Here is an 18493-nt window from a genome sequence, read left to right as displayed (position 1 = left end):
CGTCTTGTGTCCTGGCGGGCTCAGGAGGACGGAGAGGTGGAGGAGGGGCAGGCGGCCCTTCTCGGACTCTAAGGCACACTCATATCTCATGGGCTCTTTCTCAAGGGCAGATTTCAATCCGGCAAGATTCCGTGCCCTCCCCACCCAGATGTGCCGAATTGAAACCTGCCCTTTAACAAGGTGGAGAGGGCAATGGCAGCCCGCTCCAGCGCTCTTGCCTGGAGAATCCCTGGACGGCGGAGCCTGGTGGGCTGATGTCTATGGGGCCACAGAGTCGGACACGACTGAAGCGACTTAGCAGCAGCAGCTTTAACAAGGCGCGGAGACGAGGCCTCCGTGATCCCTGCCAGTGTTGCTGCGAGTCCAGGCCCTTCACTGCACAGACAGCAGCAGCGAGCAGAGGGTTTCGGCCCGCTGGGCAGCGGGGGTGTCTCTCCACCTTGGCGCAGGACCTCCTCTGTGCCGTTTCCATCAGTGAGCACACACACACACACACATACACACACATGCACACTCAGTCACTGTTCCACTGGGCTGGGAGCTTCCAGAGACACGAACTCTATCCTATGCACCTTTGGAAACCTACACGCGACCTGTCATTGACAAACATTCCTGAAAGAGCACGTAGGTGGCTCTCAGAAAACTGCCCACACATCCCTAAAGGAATCTCAGCTGGGGGAGCCCCGGACCCAAACCCCAGAGCAGAGGACCAAGAGACACTGGGGACTGCTCCGGAACCCCTAAATCTGTGGCCATCCGGTTCCAGACTCCCCTGTTCCCCAAGGAAGGGGTCCCAGGCAGCTGGGAAGGTTACAGGGAAAGGAGGTCCCCAGGTGTGAGGCAGGAACACGGGCGCCAGTGGGAGAGCAGGCAGGGTCTCCCGGCGACACCCACCTTGTCTGAACGTGCCCACGTTCTACCCACTCTGCCCCCAGCCACGCGGACACCCTGGCCCAGTGGAAGCACCCCCTCTTCCCACCGGCCACTCCGGCCCCATCTCCCCACAAGAATACAATCCAGAAAGCTTGCCAAGAGCAGATTCTTTATTAATTTTTTTTCTTTAAAAAAAAAAAAGTATTCCTTCAGTATAAAAAATAAATATCTTAAATATGGACATTGAATAAATAAAAATAATCTGTCAGTATGAAACATTCCCACAGGGTACATTCATCAAAGAGGAATTTGTCCCCCAAGGCCAAGTCCTCTCCAGTAGAAAGAAGGGAGGGAAACAGGGAAGAACGCACAGAGCTCGCCATGTGGATGGGAGCGATGCCCAGGTATGGGGTGGGTGGGGGGGAGCGGAAGGAGGGAAGTGGGGGGGATCCAGAAGTGAAAGGCATCTGTACCATCTGAAGGGAAGCTAATTTCTCGCTTGGTTCTGGCCTCCAGCCCCACGCGCGATGTCTGTCGTGGAGAGCCCAAGGCAGAGCTGGACTTCTGTCTGGGGGCACGTCCCCAGGGAGGGGACAAGAAGAGGGGGACAAGGACGAGGAGGAGAGACAAATAAATAGTGGTGCTTTCTCATTTTAAATTTCTTTTTAAATAAATAAGGTCCCCAATACCGCTCTTTCAATCAACTGCAAAAAAAGAAACAAAACAAAACGACAGTCCCACCCTGCTGCCCTCTCCTCCACGGGCCAGGGGGTCATGACCCAGGATGCAGGTGCAGGTCAAAACCAGCAGATGAAATAAAGGAGGAAGTGGACAGCTTCCTGCCCTGCCAAGCTTTTCCCACACAAAGGCTCCAAAATTCAGAGATGCTGTGCAAAGTGGGTGCCCATCTGCCAGACGGGGTCTGCAAAGAGCACTGAGGCGGGGCGGGGGCAGTGGGCAGGGGTGAGAGGCAGAGCCGGGGCCGGGCCTGGGGAGGGGTGGAAGTGGGGTGAATCGCTGGTCCCCCACGCCTCGGAGGCTGCCCAGGTGGGCCTGGCCCCGGGAGTCTATGTCCAGGGGTGATGAGATGACGGGAGGCCAGGCAGCCCCAAGCCTTCTGAGCTGCATTCACGGGAGGAGAAGAGTGATGAGGGGGACAGCAGGCTGAGAACATGGACAAGGCTGGGGGTGCCCCTCGTTAAGAAGGTGTCGGAAAGCACGTAACCCATGGTGGTCTGCTCTGCCACCCGCCGCAAAAGTCTTGCCAATGGGACGGGCAGCTCCAACCTCCAGCCCCAACCCCGGGTCTTGGGGCCTGCCTGCCGCCTGCCCATCTTGCCATCCCGATGGGCACTTGGCACAGGTAAAGTGCTTAGAGGAGACAGAGAGGTGCAAAGTGAGTGCAAAAGTACCATCACCACGCTGGCTGAACGGCAAGGCTCGCCGCTCCGCTCAGGGTTTGAGAAGAAGCCAGAACCCTGATCTGAGCAGCTGCCCCAGCTCCCAGACCGGAGGGCGTTGCTCGGCTCGCCTGGCCCCGGCACAAAGGAACAGGATTGGGTTCCCTGCCTGGGAACCCAGACATGGGTGGGGGTGTGGGGGGAGGTGGGGCAGGAGGGACCACAGCTTCCTGGTCTGCGTCCCAGGGCCTCCTCGTCCTCCTGCCCGGAGCAGGGGCCTCCTCCCCGGGGCCGCCCCGGCTTCCCTCGAGGCAGCCAGGCCCCCTCGCCCTCTGCGGGTGTTCGGGCCACCGGAAAAGGCGCCTCCCACTGGGTGCGGGTCAGGACGGTTCCGGGGCCCCTCGACTGCTGGTCTAGAGGTGGCCAGGGCAAAAGAAACAACGGCAGCTTGCCTTGCCCAAGGCTTCGTCTCCGCCGTGAAGGTTGCCTCCGGCAGCACAGTCCTGGGGGCACCCAGAACGCAGTGTTGAATGAGCCCCTTGGAGCCAAGAAACATGACGGCCCCCAGGGCCGGTCACAGTTGCAGTGGGGGTTGGCATCGGGTCCCCTGCCCCTCACCCAGACTGACCAGTTCTCTCAGCTCCTAACCCTTCTCTGAGTTTCACCCGTAAGGCTCACCCTACCTTGTAACATCTTTGACTTCCACACCAGGTCCTTGCAAAGGCTTGGCCCCCAGCTCCCATAGGAGGAACCATCATATTATTTCCGTTGGAGAGAGGGGAGCAGGGAAAGCGGGGTGAACTTTTGCCATTTGAAGCACCAATAAGTTAATATAAATAGGGCATCAAAATAAATAGACAATCATGCTGAGTCAGGCACACAGCACTCTCGGCTCTCAGGCTTCCTGAGACCCTGACCTCAACTCCCGCCGTCCCCCTGCTCCAGGGACCAGCGACGGATGGCCTCTGGTGCCCCTGGCGAGACCTCACGGGGCCTCGGTGGGCCTCAGAGGGGAGCTGCCACTCTGACCTACTCCATCCGCACATTCTTGCCCACAAGACTCTGGATCCCCTCAGAACCTCCTCACCTGACTTTGCAACCTGCCTGCCCCCATGCATCCCACCTCCAGGTCCAGCCCCTAGACTCCGCGGCCAGCGAGGATGGCAGGACAGACTTTGGGCTCAAGGAAGGGGAGCCCGTCAAGCCTTTCAAGGGCCTCTCTTCCTTCCCCAGCCTGCATGTGGCCTCTCTCTGCCTCCCCGAGAGCCTGGAGGGCCAAGTGGGCCTCCTTCTGGAACCTTCCACCTGACAGCTGTAGGCCTGAACTCCCCAGCCACACCCAAGCAAGACAGCATCTCAAACCAGAGCTCCCATTCTAGACTTCCAACTCGCCATACCTTTAGGGGACAAGAATCCTTCTAGATCCCAGCCCCTCTGGGCTGCCTGAGCTCCAACCAGACCTTTCAAGGTCAGCCGAGGCACTGATGGTGGTCATTCTGCTGGGGGGTTAGTGCCCCCGACCCCTGCTGTCTCGCCCTTGGCCAGGGTCGCCAGAGACAACTTGTGCGGTTTGCTCACGAAGACCCTGGCCGAGGGGACGAGTCGGGGGCCGAAATCCAGCCCGACACCGAGCGCCCGGCTGCAGTCTCCCAGAAGAAGGGGTGCCTTCCTTTCCAGTTGGCACCACACACAGGTTCTGCTTCTGGGAGTTCTGGCTCTGCTCGGCTTCATGGCGGCCCACCCTGGAGGGGAGTGGGCCGGCCAGGAGCCCCCCTCGGGGGTCTGCCAGCGGCCCCCACTCAGGTCTGGCGGTGCTCTGGGCCACGGCCGCAGCTGGAGAGTCCCCTACTATCTAAGACCTCCTGTCTAGAAGGCCTGGGCCAGCACGGCGATGACCTGCTTGTACTTCCCCAGGAGCTGACAGCCCAGCTTCTTCTTCTGGAAGACGTCCTTGCCCGAGGTGTCGGGGCCGTAGGTCACGTCCACGTGGCTCACGTGGTACTTGCTGCAGAGGCGGCAGAGCACGTTGCTGAGCAGGCCCCGCAGGACGTCGGCCGTGGCGTTCAGCCTGCCGTGCAGGCCGTGGGCGTAGGGGTTGAGGACCTTCTGGTCCCGCGTGATGTTGCCCAGGGAGGCGCCCAGGTACGCGATGATGCGGTACAGCTCCACCAGGCGGGCCTTCTCCGTGCCGTTGGCGTGGAAGGGCGGGAAGTCGGTCACGTTGGGGCCGCACAGCTTGTCCAGGTTGTTGGGGAAGGGCTCCCCCTGGGCCGTGTACTGCGGAGCAGAGGGGCAGAGGGGCGGTGATGTGGGAGGCAGGGATGGCTGCTCCGGCCCTGCCGCCAGCCTGTGCTCAGACTTTGGGCGTCAGTGCCGCACCCCCCCATACACACACACACACACACACACACACACACACACACACACCGGCTTGAGAACCCAATCACTTGCCCTGCAGGCATCTCGGGACTGTCCCGAGAGCCAGAAGTAGCGGTGGGCGTGAATGCGCTTGGTAAAGCCTCCAGCCTCTATCCCACGCAAGGAGGTACCCTCCTCATCACCCGAATCAGGACCACAAGGGAGAGAAGGGAAAACACCAGGTCTCACCTCCAGCGCGTGTGCACCACATACACTTGCCCTTTCATCCACCGCATTCACCCTCTTCCTGGGCGGCTCCGCACCCCGTCACCCACAGCACCTCCCCAGTCCCTTCCACCGCCTCCCTCTGTCTCTCCTCCGCCTCTCCCTCCACCAGGTGGACAAATCCCGACGCTAGAAGTGCCAGCCCTGCCTGCTGCCCCTTCTCCGGGCGTCTCTGCCCCCCTCCATCGACCTAGGCACCCTGGGAAAGAGGCCGGGCCTCGCTGGGGGGACGGGGAGGACGCTGGTGGGGGGGTCTGGGTGTGGTGGGACAAAACCCCACACCCTTCCCTTCTCTGACCAGCCGCGCCAGCCCAGGCCCCTGCTTGCAGACCCCAGCCCCTCCGTGCCTCACCCCTCGGCCCCGAGGGGGAGACTTACATAGAGGATAAAGAGGCTGTTGGCGCTGCTGTTGAGCTGTCCCAGCTGGTTTCTGATCTGGTTCATGAGGTTGCTGGGACACGGATGGCGGGTGGTGCAGGTGGCGTTGACCGGGGTGATGGGGAGGGGGCTCCCGGCCCCCTGTTTCCAGTGCAGAACCAGCAGCAGGGGCACGACTCCTGTGAACAAGCGGGGGGGGGGAGCCATGAGCAGGGAGTGGGGGGCGGGCGCGGCGGGCAAGCCGGCTGAGGGGAGAGGTTGCGACTCTGGTCCTGCGGGGACGTTCCCCTCTCAGGCTCCAGCTCTCTCTTCTCCAGACCTGGCGGTTTCTTATTTTCACGATGTCCCTGCATCTGCCTCTCCAGATCGCTAACTTTCCCTGTTTATCACTCCCTGCTCTCTCCTGAGGGGACCAAGGGGGACAGGACGTGAGCTGTTCCTATCAGTTGGGAACTGGGTTCAGAGTGATACCAACCCTCCAGGCCTCTGGCTGGAGGGGACGACGCCCCAGGTCTCAAGGAAAAGATCAGTCCTTAACTCCCCAGGAAGGTCCAGATTCCTAAGTGTTACTTCATGCTCCTGTCTCCCAGAGGGGGCTCCCACGAGGTCCACGGGGAGCCGGAGTTTCTACTGACCCTCATCTCCCAAACTTGTCTCATGATGTGGGCTGACTGGTCCCTTTGTCCCCTGATCCTGTCACCTTCCCCAGCTTCTCTGTGGTCCTCCTCTTCCAAATGTGGCCAGTCCCCTATCTGGGACCCTGGACTCCACCCCAGGGCTGCAACTCTGCCCCCTTCTCCAGGGCCAGGGCATCCTTCAGAACCTCCCTTTCTGGCTCCTGGCTGCTCCTGGCCTCCACGCTCCACCCCCCACCCCCCCACACACACACTCTTGTTCACTGGTTCCCCTCCCAGGTTGCAGGTTAGGACAAGGAGAATCCTGGGGTTCCACAGACGCCCCCAGAGCCTTCGAGAGGGAGAGGGAATGGTGCAACCAGGAAAGAAACAAAGGGAAAAAAGGTCACAGGCAGCCAGGTGGGCAGGGGAGGGAGGGAAGTGAAAGGTGAGAGGGAGAGGGGAGAGCTGTCCAGGCCTGTCCAGGAGCGCCCCTCCCCGCCGGGGAGGGGAGGGGGCCCCTACTTGCCACCCACCCACCTCTGCGTTCCAGGTGACCCTTCAGCAAAGGCTGAGGTCAGGGGACCTGTGGGAGCTGGAGAAGCGAGGAGATTGGAGGAAGGGGAGGCGCTCTGGAGTCCGTTCCTCGGCTGGGACAGTGCAGCCTCGACTTCTCTTCTGGGTGCCCTGCGCCTCCCAGCATCTCCAGGCAGGGCTCAGGTCCCAGGATGGCTGGCGGGGGGTGCGGGGGGTGCCCCACACCCCAGGCTCACCTAGCACAGACCACAGCTTTCCGGGCTCTAGCAGATGGAGGCGGCACCTGCTCCCGTCCCGGGCCGGAGTTTGCGAGCTGCTCGGGCGGCCGGCGCCCCTCCCAGGGAGCAGCCGGGGACGCGGTTGGAAAAGAAAGCGGAAAGAAAGAAAGAGAAAGAAAAGAGGGAGGGTGAATCCCGGAGAAAGCTGAGCGGGAAGAGCAGCGGCAAGAGTGGCAGGAGCGAGGAGGAGGAGGAGGAGGAAGGCAGCGGCGCCCCCTGCCTGGCCCGCCAACCTGCGGGGCCGGGGCAGGCTGGGCGCGCGGTGCCGGGACCATGTGCCTGCGCTCGCTCCCGGCGGCCGCCGCCACCCGGCGCCTCCGGCGGCCCCGGGCTCCCGGCTGCGCGGGCGCCCCAAGTGTCCGTGTGTCTGCGGCGGGTGGGTGTCCCGCTCGCGATCGCCAGGGGCCCCAAGTTTGCCGCGGCGCCCGCGGCCGGGGCTCCCGGCGGAAGCCAGCCCCGGGGCGAGGGGCGGGTGGATTTACCTGCCGCCAAGACCTTCATTATGGGCTGCACTCCAGAGGGCCTTGAAGGAGACCTTAGATGCCGGCAGTTTTCAGAGGTTCATGCTCAAATGGGGAATTTGCCTGATTTATATACTGGAGCCTGTGTTGTAAGACAGAGAGAGAAACAGCTATATTTAGCAGGGATCCCCGGTCCAGGAAGTTGTTTGAGGTGCATCATAGGAAATTATGAATGGAAGAAAGTGAGAGTGAAGGGGGGGGCAGTGAGGGGGGAGGGTGGGGAGAGCAGACTTTTTCCCTCTTCTAAGAATTTGATTGATAAAATTATAATGAACTCTTCAACAAAACACCCTGCGGTTTTCCTGAGTGGCTTGCCCTAGGAGTTGTTTGAAGATGGGGAGGGGAGGGAGGGTCCCCGAGTCGTCAGGGTCCCCCCTCCCCCCGGGAAGTGGGCGCCCCAGACAACCCTGACTCACCTGGGCTTGGGGAGGTGGCTTGAAACTAGGCAAGGAGATGGAAGCTGACACCTGCAGCCCCCTGGTCAAGGAGTTTGGAGGGGGACAGTGGGGAGGAGGCAGGCTGGGGCTTGGCTGAGGAGGAGGTTCCAGGAAGAGGGGCTGGGGCCCTGGCGTGGACTTTAGACGGCAATAAAGCGAAACTGAACGTGGGCCCTGGAAGCCACTGCGGGGATGGCCTCCTCCATCCTGCCCGCTGCCACCGGGCAAAGCAGGGCTCCCACGGGGACAGGTTGCCCAGGGTCCCACACGGTCAGGCCTCCTGAGTGCCGTCAGCAAGCCGGCGCTGCTGACCACGGGGTACCGGGTGGGGGGGCGCCCAGGAGGGGGCTGGCAAGATGAAAGCTGAGGGGCTGCTGTGACTGCCTTCTCTGGGGAGACCCTGGGGAGGAGCTTCGGGGAAAGTGTGGTGTGTCTGGCGTTTGCCTAACCTCTCGGCACCCTTCTGGGGAGGGTGGTCCTGCATTTCCACGTTGAAAGGACATTTGAAGCAGAGACTTAGCCAACTGAACCCGGGCTTGCTCCTCGGGATGCGGAGAGATGGTTGGGGAGAACAGAGCGGCTTGGAGGGCCCTTGGGGCTCAGCATCAGAGCAGGATGATGGCCCCCTAAAGGCGCTTCCGGGGCCTCTTAGGCAGAGTCACGGATTCTGGCGTCTTTGGTGGCAGGTAGGTTCAGAAATGAATGAGGGGCAGGAAGGAATGGTGAGGGCTAGGGAGAATGAGCATGGCAACCCCTCCCCGTTAAAAAGCATTCAAAAAACAAAAAACAGAGGTGCGGGAGTGCTGGTCAGGCACATATCTGGGACCCCACTGCCAGGGGCGCCCCCGTCTTCTTTGCAGGAGATTCTCCTGCCCCTGGGATCCACCACGGCCCTCCCACCTGACCCTGAGCAGTGAGCCTGGCGGGAGAGTTGGTTCTCCAAGGCCGGGGAGCCCAGCAGCCTTTCCTTGGCTCCCAGTTTCCTCAACCATCCCCCCCCAACCCCCGCCCCGTGCCCCCAGCTCCCACCTCTTGCCACATCCCGGACCTGCCCAGCCACGCGTTCCTTCCTCCCGCTTCGTGCCAGGACGAGCCCTCCTGCGGCTGCCGTGCCCCCTCCCCCCACACACGCCCTGCCCGCTCCAGGCTGCTTCCTCCCGCTCACTCTCCCAGCAGGGCCTGGACGTGGGGCTGATAAAACTGCCCATCCCAGCGGGCACTTCCCAGCGGGCACTTCCCAGCGGGGAGGAGGAGGCTGGCAGTGTCCACACTGGCTTTCCTTCCCCTTCCTGTCTGCTCCGCACCTTGTGTCTCCCCACCTGGCACTTAGCCCCGCTGTGTGTACACCCCAGGACATCCCAGGTCACCTCCCTCTCATCACCCCCCCCACCCCGAGTCTCCCCTGCCCAGGGGCCTGACCACTCAGGGATCACACGCACCCCTGACATCTCCCAGACCCTTGTCGTTTGATTCCGCCTGACTCTTTGGATGGGGACCCCCAAATGCATTTGAGGCCCCCATCTCTGGATCCTCTGGTTCCCCAAGCATCTCACTAGGTGCCCTGGGTCTCCCTCCTGCCCCCCTGCCTTCCAGGGCCAGACCCTCCAACCTCCTTCCCAGCGGACTCGCCAGGTCCTACACTGCCCTCTGGCTGCCCAGACCCCCCTCAGCCCTATAAAACACCCCCCTGAACGCCATGTCATCTCAGCCCCACCCCACGGGAAACAGGAAGTGGGGCCGAGCCTACAAGACACTTCACCACCACCCCCCCAAGCCCTGACAGGCCCCCTCCCGCTGCCTCAGTTTCCCCTCTCACGGTACCTGACTGGGTCCGTGCTCCCCAAGTGTTCTGGGCCCCTCGACACCCCAGGCCCAGCCTCCCTCTCCTGTCCATGTCCAGCCACCACCTGCGCCGGGCCTCTCGGGGACGAAGGCCAAGCAGGGTCTCAGAGCCGCCTGCAACGTGGCCGCGGTCCCTGGGAATCGGCGGCCCAGGCCGTGCTCCAGGCCGGCTTTGGTCTCCTGGAGTTTGTTTTCTTCCCTCCCTCTCTACGCTGCTGTGTGTGTGTGTGTGTTCCCCCCGCCCCAGCTTCCTCACGGAAGGCAGCCTCCCTTCTTGGCCGCCTGCTCCCAGGGTCGTGACCCCAGGCCCCACCCTGGAGTGGCAGCCCCAGCCCGGCCCCTTCCAGCTGTGACTTCATCCCCAGCCTGTCCTGCTGCTGCACCACTGGGCCTGCTGGGGATCGGACCCGCCTCGGGTGAGGGGGACACTCGGGCCCACGCGGCTGGGGCCGGGGGCTGCTCCTCTGGGCGGCCGCGCTAGCCACCTGCTCATCTCCTTTCTCCAGGAAGCAAGTCCAGGGCCGGCCTGAGGCCTCCCTGGGCCCCTCAGAGCGATTTCTCTGCCACTCACTTTAGCACACGTGGCCACCAGCCCCTGCTTTTCTGTTGATCCTCACTCACCAGCCACAAGCCTTAGAATGTCAGATGTCTTATTTTCTGACGGGGAAACTGAGGCTCAGAGAGGTGAAGGCACTTGCCCAGAGCAGTACAGAGAGTTAACAATAGAATGGGGCCTGGGCCCCCAGCCTCTGGCCCGAAAGAGGGCCACATCGATGCCGGCAGCCCCTCACGCTGAGAGGGGAGTGAGGAGTGGTGGGCTGTGCTCGGGCCGCTTCTTCCAGGAAGCCTCCCCTGGCTTCTCACAGCCCAGAGGGGCTGAATCTGCCTCATCCTGCCCATTCTCCTTTCAAGTGGGAACAAGACTCATTCCTTGCTGTTTGAATGCTTGCGAAGGGTCTGATCCTCCATTTGGACTCTTGAAAGCACCTGGCTCGGGGTTATATCAGAGCAGATACTAAGTATTTTTTAAAAGCATTTTAGTTTCCAAAAGCTGTCTGTGCCAGGTCTCTTGTGCCGAAAAGACATGAAGTCTGTGGGTCGGAAGCATGGACTTCAGCCTCAGTCACATTCAAGTTAGAGGTTTGGTTCTGCCAGTGTTGAGCTTAGAGACTTTGAAGAAGTGACTACCTCCTGGCCTCAGTTTACTCATCTGTAAAATGGGTACAATGGCATCTATGTTGTGGGTTTGCTCTGCAGGCTCAGGCTCATCGCAGCTCTGGCCACCCAGCAAGCCCCTTTACTTGTCAGCATCATTCTTCTTTACTGCTCCCCTGTTCTTGTCCCCATTTTACAGATGAGGAAACTCAGGCATGCTCCAGGGCTAAAGCGGGAATGCCGGGCAGGAGAGGAGCCTGTTCATTCTCTCCTGATGGATAACAGAAGCAAAACAGCCTTGAGCCTCCAGCTTCCAGGGTGCCCCAAGAAGATCAGATGGGTTGTTGGGCGGGGGGTGGCATGGCGGTGGGCTCTCTCCCTATGGCCCATCCTGGCCCCTGACCACCCCCATCCCAGGCCTGAGCTGAAGAAACAGCGGCTGACCCGGCCTCACCGCCCCCAGGAGCTGATTCACCCCCACCCCCCTGGGTAGCTCAGCTCAGAGGGGCTTGAATCACCAGCCGCCCCCTGCAGAGCCCTGGGGGGGGGGAGTTGCGGGGGCGGGGGACAGCCCCCTGCCTGTCTGTCTCTTTTCTGGGCCCCGGGGCATTCAGGGGAGAGGGCAACGTGGCAGTGGCCATTGGCAGGGGGTGGCAGGGAGGTACCCTTGCAGCCGGGCATCCTGTGTGGGCAGCCAGCAGCAGTTACTCACCAGGTAAGCAGCTCACTGGGCATCGGGGAATTCCCCAAGATTAGTGACCCAGAAACTGAGTCCTCCGGGCAACCCCCACCGCCCGGGCCAGCCCCCCTCCTCCCTTCCCATATCTCTTCCCTGTCCCCAGCTGAGATCTGTTCTCTGAAACCCGGCAGCTGCTGTCACCATCAGCTCACACCCCTCTCCTGGCCCTGATGCTCCCATCTGGGAAATGAGCACAGGGGAGCCAGGTGGGCCCAGGGGAGGAAGTTGGGGGTCAGAGGGAGTGACCCGGGACTGTGGCTGGCAAGGGGCAGCCAGAGGAGACAGGAGAAGCCCAGGGATTCCTGGCACAGCCCTGGCAGTTGGGTTTCCTGTCCCCAAAGGCAAAAGCACCTTGTTATTTGGCACTTGAGAAAGGAGGATGTATTAGTAACTACACCTGCGGGGCCGCCCGCCTCCACCGTCCACACGCTCTCACGTAAGCTCTCGTGTACTTTCCTGTGGCTTCTGGGTCAGTTTTGCAAGTCACCTTGGGCCCTCCGGGGCCTGGGGTGGTTCTGGTACCCATGGTAAGGGTGTGGCTTAGAGCCAGGCAAGCTTGTATTTGAATCCTGCCCACGCTGCAGGTCACTGTGTGACCTGGGACGTCTGGCTTTCTCTGAGTCTCAGTTCCCCCTCTGGGAGTGGGAATGCTGTAATACTGGACTCATGGGTTGGTCATGGGGATGTTAAGTGGGAAACACACAGTGCCTGCCACGTGGCAGCTTTTCTCACCAGAGCTCTGCAGTGGACTCAGGAGGGGCTCAAACCCCAGCCTGAGTCAGGGGCTTGGATTGTGCCTGGGTCTGGGGATCAGTGTACCACCTGTGGTCTGAGAGTTAAGCCAAGGAGGACTCGTGGGTCCTCTCAGTACACAGAGCGTGGCGTGGATCCTTGGGGGAACAGGCAACCTCCCAGAGCCTCCGGGAGAGGGGGAGGACAGGAATACTTCCCGCCTTGGGAATAAGCAGTACTTCCCTTCCAGCTGTCTTTGGGGCACTTGAGGTCCAGCACCGGGGCCTCTAGTCTGCTCTTCTCACCCTCACCCCATCAAATCTCGGTCAGGGACCAGCCACATACCCTCGGGAGCCGAGCAGGAGCTAGAAACCACCCTGGTCTCCTGCCAACTGCCCCCAGCATCATCCTGACATTTCCCGACCGGTTCTGCGTCAGGAATCACCCCCTGGAGGTGAATCAGAGTGACTGCATTTTTTTTTTTCTTCAATTCTGATAGAAATGGCAGGGAAGCAGCAGCCCACAGAACTCTAATCATCAGTGGGGTCAGAGCCTTGCCTCCGGGGTCCATGCCAAGTTGCACGGGGCCTGATGCACTTGGGGCTCTGTCCTCCTTGTCTCCATCTATAGAACAGGTAGTCTCTCCTCCCAGATTGTTCGCGCATCAGCCCTTCATGGATGTGGTGTGTTAGCCTCTGCAAGCACTTTGACCTCCTCCAGGGTTCTCCCGAATTTCAAACTAGCTTGAGACCGGCACAGGCAGAGATAGAGATCAGTATTTTCCCACTGTAGATCTCTGCCTCTTAGTAGATGATGGATTCAATCTACCGAGTTGCCGCCAGCACTTTCAAAAGAAAATGGAATAGCGAAATCCCTGGGCATCGCCCAAAGCAAGGGCAAGCGCTGCTCTGTGAAACTTTTTTTTTTTTTTCCGTCGCCTGTATGTGTCATCGTGTGCATCACCTCTGGTTGCAAGGCGCAATGTGTTTCTAACTGTGGGTCGCAGTCAAAAACGTATGCAAGCCGCTGGTATCGATGATGAAACCCAGGCCCTGAGGGGCTGAGGAGTGACGCCCTGGTCACTAGGCAGCTGGCAGCCTGGGGACCCGGACTTACTCCTCCGCAGCCATCCCTTGCGGACCAGGAGTGGCAGGAGGGGCAGCAGGCAGGGTGGGGCTGGGCGGGTGCTCAAGGTGAGGGAGGCGGAGACCTGGCATCACCGACGCCAGTGCCAGGACAAAGGCCCTCTCCTCCACCGCCCACTCCCTTCCGCAGCCTCAGACCCCCGGGCTCCCCGCCCCGCCCCGCCCAGGTGGGGCCCCGGAACAGTCACAGGCCCCTCCTCGTCAGCCGCAGAGCCCTTCATCCTCGCTGCGGGCAGCGGCAGGGGCACGCGGCCGGGGTCCCAAACCGAGGGCAGCCCTCAGGGGCTACTGTCAGCCCTCAGACAGTAAAGAATCTGCCTGCCATGCAGGAGACTAGGGTTTGAACCCTGGGTCGGGGGGATCCGCTGGAGAAGGACATGGCGACCCACTCCAGTACTCTTGCCTGCAGAATCCCATGGGCAGAGGAGCCTGGCAGCCTACGGTCGATGGGGTCACAAAGAGTCGGACAGGGTGGCCCCCAGCCCCAGAGGCCCAGCCTGTGTCTGGGAGCACCCGCCGGGCTCCCCGCGGGTCTGTGCCTCCCAACCTGGGTGGGTATTCGCAGGCACGTGTGTGTCTGTGTGTTCGGTGAGGCCCCTTGTGCGTCTGCACGTGTGTGTCGGGCTGCGTGTGTGTGTGTGTGTGTGTGTGTGTGTGCACGCACCCCTGGCTGAGCCCCTGTGTGATTCCGCGGGCGTGTGCGTCACCGTGTGCCTGGAACCTGTATGATTCTGAGCGGGTCTGCGCGTGGCAGGGGTCTCCGGACACGAGCGGAGCGGCCTGGCGCCGCGTGCGTGCGTGCGTGCGCGCGCCCCCGAGTGCGTCTCCAGCGGCCCGGCTCCGCACCCGCCAGCCCCCGCCCCTGGGAACCGTGCGGCCTCGCGTCACGTCACGGGGCCACCAGCAGCTGTTTCCTCCCCACCCCGCCCCAGCGCCGCCCCCCTGCCCTGGCCACCCTGACTCTTGGCTCAGGGACAAAGCTGAGGTCAGAGCTGAGCTGACAGCTTCCTTCTCCCACTGGATTTTCCAAAAGAGAGAGAGAGAGACCACAGCTCGGCTCCTATTAAATAATCGCGGGGCCGAGGTTGGGGGTGGGGTGGGGCCGAGGGTGGGGGCTGAGGATGTTTCACTCAATGATTTCCTGCACTCGGAGGCAATAAACAGGACAGGAAGCAGTCCCGCAGACCCACTCGGCCTGAAACAGGCCGCCCTGAGGTGGAGCCTGGCCTCCCTCCCCCAGCCGAGCTCCAGCTTGCTGGGCCACCCTGACCCGACCCCAGAGATGATGTCAGGGAAGCGGCCGGGCCTTCTCCTCGAACCGTCCCCGGGCGCCTGTGGGGACTGAGGAAGCGTCCAGAGGATGGTGGGTGGGAGGTGATGTGAGGCTCGGGCCGGGTGATAAGATGGAAAGAGCAGAGAAGCCCAGTCCCAGCAGGCGGGGAATACGGAGGGGACGAGGCCCAGCTGGGGCTGGACTGCCCTCCTCCTGGAGAGAGAAGATGCGCTCCCTGAAGTCAGGGGAGGGGGGATAGGACCAGGTACCGGAGGGCCATGCCACCTCCTGCATCCTTCCAGCAACCACCTGACGGCGCCATCCCCCGCCCAGCCCCCCGCCCTTGGGCCACTCCAGCTCTGCTTCCTCTGCTCTCTGGGGCACGTGGCTGGCCCAGCACAGACCCCATGAGCATCTGTCCCACTGGATCCCCCGAGCAAGCAAAGCGCCCACCAGACTCTCCAATTATCTCCAGCCCGGACCCCTATTCCCACGGGAGACCTTTGAATCCTGGTTTTACACACATGGAAACTGAGACTCAGAGAGGCGAACGATTTGCCTGAGGTCACCCAGGGCGTGATGGAGCCAGCTCTCCACCCCAAGACCCCCACAACCTCCCTCAAACTGGAGCAGGAGGCCAAGTGTGGTCCAGGGCTCACGGGCAGCAAGGAGCCAGGGGGTCCCCAGGATGAGTCTCAGCCCCCCACCCCAACCCAGGGAGCCCCTCCTTCTGTCTGAACCGGCCGCTCAGCTGCTTATCAGCTGCAGGACTCCATGACACAATCCTGCTCTGATCTCCTGCCCAACCGGGCCTCCTCCACCCCCGCCCCGCCCCGCCCCAGACCCTGTTTCCGCTTCCTCCCTTTCTGGGTGGGACTGAGTCTGCCCCGGGATCACAGTGAACTGTCTACAGAGCCAGAATCCTGCAAGCCCCTCCCTTGGTGGCTGTGGTCTCCCCGGAGCCCACTCTGGCCAGCAGGGTGAGAGCAGGGGACCCTCACAGAGAGGAGACGGTGGCCTGTAGATCCCCACCCTTAGGGTCCCTTCTAAGAGCCCACCTACCTCCTAAAGATCCATTAGCCTGGGGAGCTTAAAGAACATCCTGGCTTCCGCTGCCTCTGGGCCCCGACTTGTAATGGGAAAAGGCTGGAATGATGAGGCTGCAGGGGTGTGGGGTTGGTGGTCTCTGCAATCAGCCAGGCTGAAAGTACAGTCCTAGCTCGGCCACTCACTGCCTCAGACAGGTGACCTCATTGCTCTGACCCCAGTTCCAAGAGCATAAGGACAAAGTAGGACAAAGTGAAGTCGCTCAGTCGTGTCTGACTCTTTGCGACCCCAGGGACTGTAGCCTACCAGGCTCCCCCGTCCATGGGATTTTCCAAGCATAAATCGGGACAATTGTCAACCTGTAAGGTTAGCAACTGCCCTCTGAAAAACCAGGGCAGGCACTGAAGACAGGCCTGAGTGACTGACACTATTATTATCTGAGCTGTTAAAGGTGCTTCCCAGGTGGCGCTAGTGGTAAAGAACCCACCTGCCAATTCAGGAGACATAAGGGTTCCATCCCAGGGTTGGGAAGATCCCCTGCAGGAGGGCCTGGCAACCCACTCCAGTATTCTTGCCTGGAGAATCCCACGGACAGAGGAGTCTGGCGGGCTACAGTCCATGGGGTCATGAAGAGTTGAACACAACTAAAACGACTTAGCATGCACGAGTTGTTAAGACGTCACAGGTGGGACCCAGAGAGGGGAAGTGACTTTTTCAAGGCCACACAGCAAATCAGTGACACATCCCGAACAACCAGGTGAGCCACTTGCTTCCCGGACAAGGAGTCCAGAAGCCTGGGTTTTAGTGCTAATTAACTGTGAGGGTTCCAGACAGGTTTTAGGAGTCTCGGTTTCCCCATCTTTAAAACTGGCCTAAGAAGAAAGCCATCGGTCTCGAAGGAGCTAGAAAGACTCTCTGAGGTGTGGACTACGAGGTGGGGTGGTGGAGGGTAGAGAAAGCCTCCCAGGAGTCCTGCAAAGCTGGGCCCAGCGCGGGTGAGGGCCAGGTCCCCAGCTCACAGCCCCGAGGTCTCCAGCACTCAGCTGCTGAGCTCAAGCTCCAAGCTGCGGGCTGCAGCGCCCCCCACTGACCAGCGGGCCGCAGGCACCGTGGCTGAGGCACCATCAGTCCCGGGTCCGCCTGACTGGGTCAGTACCTCCCCGAGGGCTGGGCAGGGCGGGATTTGGGGATTGAGGAAGTGGGCAGAGATGCGGGGGGCTGGGAACGGAGAGTAGGCCGAGGCCGTCAGCCCCGGCGCGGGAGCAGGCAGGCGGAGGGCTCCTGGAGGGGCGCGCGCCCTGCTGAGCACCTGGGGTCGGGGGTGCAGAGTGCCCTGAGCACAGACCACAAGGGGGCGCCAAAGACCACATGCAGCTTGGGGAGGGGGCTTCTGTGCCTCCCTGCAGCTGGAGCTCTGAGGGTGAGGGTGGCGGGGAGGGGAGGTGGGATACTGCTGCCCCTTCCCACCCACCTCAGGCCGAGGACCACTCACCTCGTCCCCACCCAGGACGGGCCCCGGGGACAGTGTCCCCCACCCCCCAAGTGTCCGCCACCCCGCAAGCCTCTTCCCAGTCCTGGGGAACCGCTGATGACGAAACTGGGGTTCAGACCCTTGTCCAGTTATTTATGCCAAGGGCCCCCCCCACCTGGTGCCAGGCTCTGTGCAGACTACTTTCCTCCTTCCCCCCTCCATGGCCCCAGGATCTGGGGCCCCCACACCACAGTTCAGCCCATCTTACAGAGTGAGCAAAGCAGAGAGGTCGCGTCCTCTCTGGGTCAAGGTTAAAAGCACAGGGGCCGTGACCTTGACCGACCACACACCCCACAGCCTCCCATCAGAGACTTCACTTTAGCAAAGATTCCCTCTCTTCTCCCTAAAGCAGAGGCAGGCGGGGGCCACCCCGTGACCCACCACAGCCCCTTCTGGGGGGGCAGGGACCCTCTGCCTGCCGGGTCTCCATCCCAAGGGAAGCTAGGCCATCATGAGCTCAGACCCCTTCACTGTTCTGGGGAAAAGGGAACTTGAGGGCCCTTTGGGAATCCAGGAATCCACACCCCCACTCCAGAGGGGTGACCCCTTCAGAATGACACAAAGCTGGGCTCCCGGCCTCCCCATCCAGTGCTCTCTCCTCTGCCCTTTAACCCCGCTGTGATCTTTAACCCCCCAGGTGTCCGCATGAATGACACTTTCACATCTGGTCCAAACTCTACCTCCCTGGGCTGAGAGAGCTGTGCAGGCACGTCGTACCACGCCCATTATGCAGATGGGGAGACTGAGGCCTGGAGAGCCAGGTGGGCCACCAGCTACCCCCGACACACAAGGGGAGGGATGACGCCTACCTGCGCTGAGGATGAATTGGGGGAAGCCTACCGTGGTTTGGGGCACGCCGGACCCTTGGCTGTCTGGCGGGGTGCTGGCTGGGTCCTCAGTGGGGCACCATCGACGTGGGGCCGGGCCCTCTGCTGCTTCCCTTGCCTGCCGAACCTTCTCTGGAGACGTCTCCTCACTCCGCCCCCAACTTGACTTCCCGCCCAGGGCCGGGTGGCCCGGAGGCTCCCCCCACTTCCACCCCCCCACTCCCCCCCACCAGCTGAAGGGCTGGGGGCCAGGGGGGCCGGGCGGCCCAGGTTCCTGGCCAGACTGCCCCTGACACAGGTGGGCCAGGCTCTTCGGGCAGGCCGAGGAGAGGCGCGTGGCCAGGGCTGGGGAGGGGGCGTCCCTGTAGCTGGGCGGCCCCTGCCCTGTGCTGCGTGGCTAGGCCGCCGGGGCCTGACTCACGGCTGACTGGGCCGCGCCCAGCCCGCCAGGGTGATCCAGGCCGGCATAAGGCGATGACTGGGCAGCCCTCCGCATGACCGGCCGGGGTCGGCTTTAGGTG

At 61.8% G+C, this 18493-nt stretch overlaps 1 protein-coding gene across 3 annotated transcripts; it reads right to left on the bottom strand.

The window, feature by feature from the left end:
* Positions 1-1021: 1021 nt before the first annotated feature.
* Positions 1022-18221, bottom strand: LIF (LIF interleukin 6 family cytokine). 3 transcript variants are annotated; one of them, XM_043901369.1, is made up of 4 exons: positions 17986-18221; positions 7206-7326; positions 5295-5473; positions 1022-4550 (listed from the first exon to the last, which is right to left on the bottom strand). In XM_043901369.1, exons 2-4 carry the CDS (start codon positions 7222-7224, stop codon positions 4140-4142), a joined length of 609 nt encoding a protein of 202 aa, XP_043757304.1. In that variant the 5' UTR covers positions 7225-7326; positions 17986-18221; the 3' UTR covers positions 1022-4139. The 3 variants fall into 3 exon arrangements, with proteins under 3 accessions (XP_043757304.1, XP_043757305.1, XP_043757306.1); XM_043901370.1 differs by lacking the exon at positions 17986-18221 and adding an exon at positions 9503-9861; XM_043901371.1 differs by lacking the exon at positions 17986-18221 and adding an exon at positions 8131-8682.
* Between the last annotated feature and the right edge of the window lie 272 nt (positions 18222-18493).

This window comes from Cervus elaphus, chromosome 5, assembly GCF_910594005.1.
Source record: "Cervus elaphus chromosome 5, mCerEla1.1, whole genome shotgun sequence".
Taxonomy (NCBI): domain Eukaryota; kingdom Metazoa; phylum Chordata; class Mammalia; order Artiodactyla; family Cervidae; genus Cervus; species Cervus elaphus.
Note: the sequence above shows the minus strand (reverse complement) of the source record. Positions and strands in the feature narration are given on the sequence as shown.

Coding starts and splice junctions, on each gene's coding strand:
- LIF (XM_043901369.1), bottom strand. Junction 4,551..5,294: donor ACAGCCTCTTTATCCTCTAT/GTAAGTCTCCCC, acceptor TCTGCTCCGCAG/TACACGGCCCAGGGGGAGCC.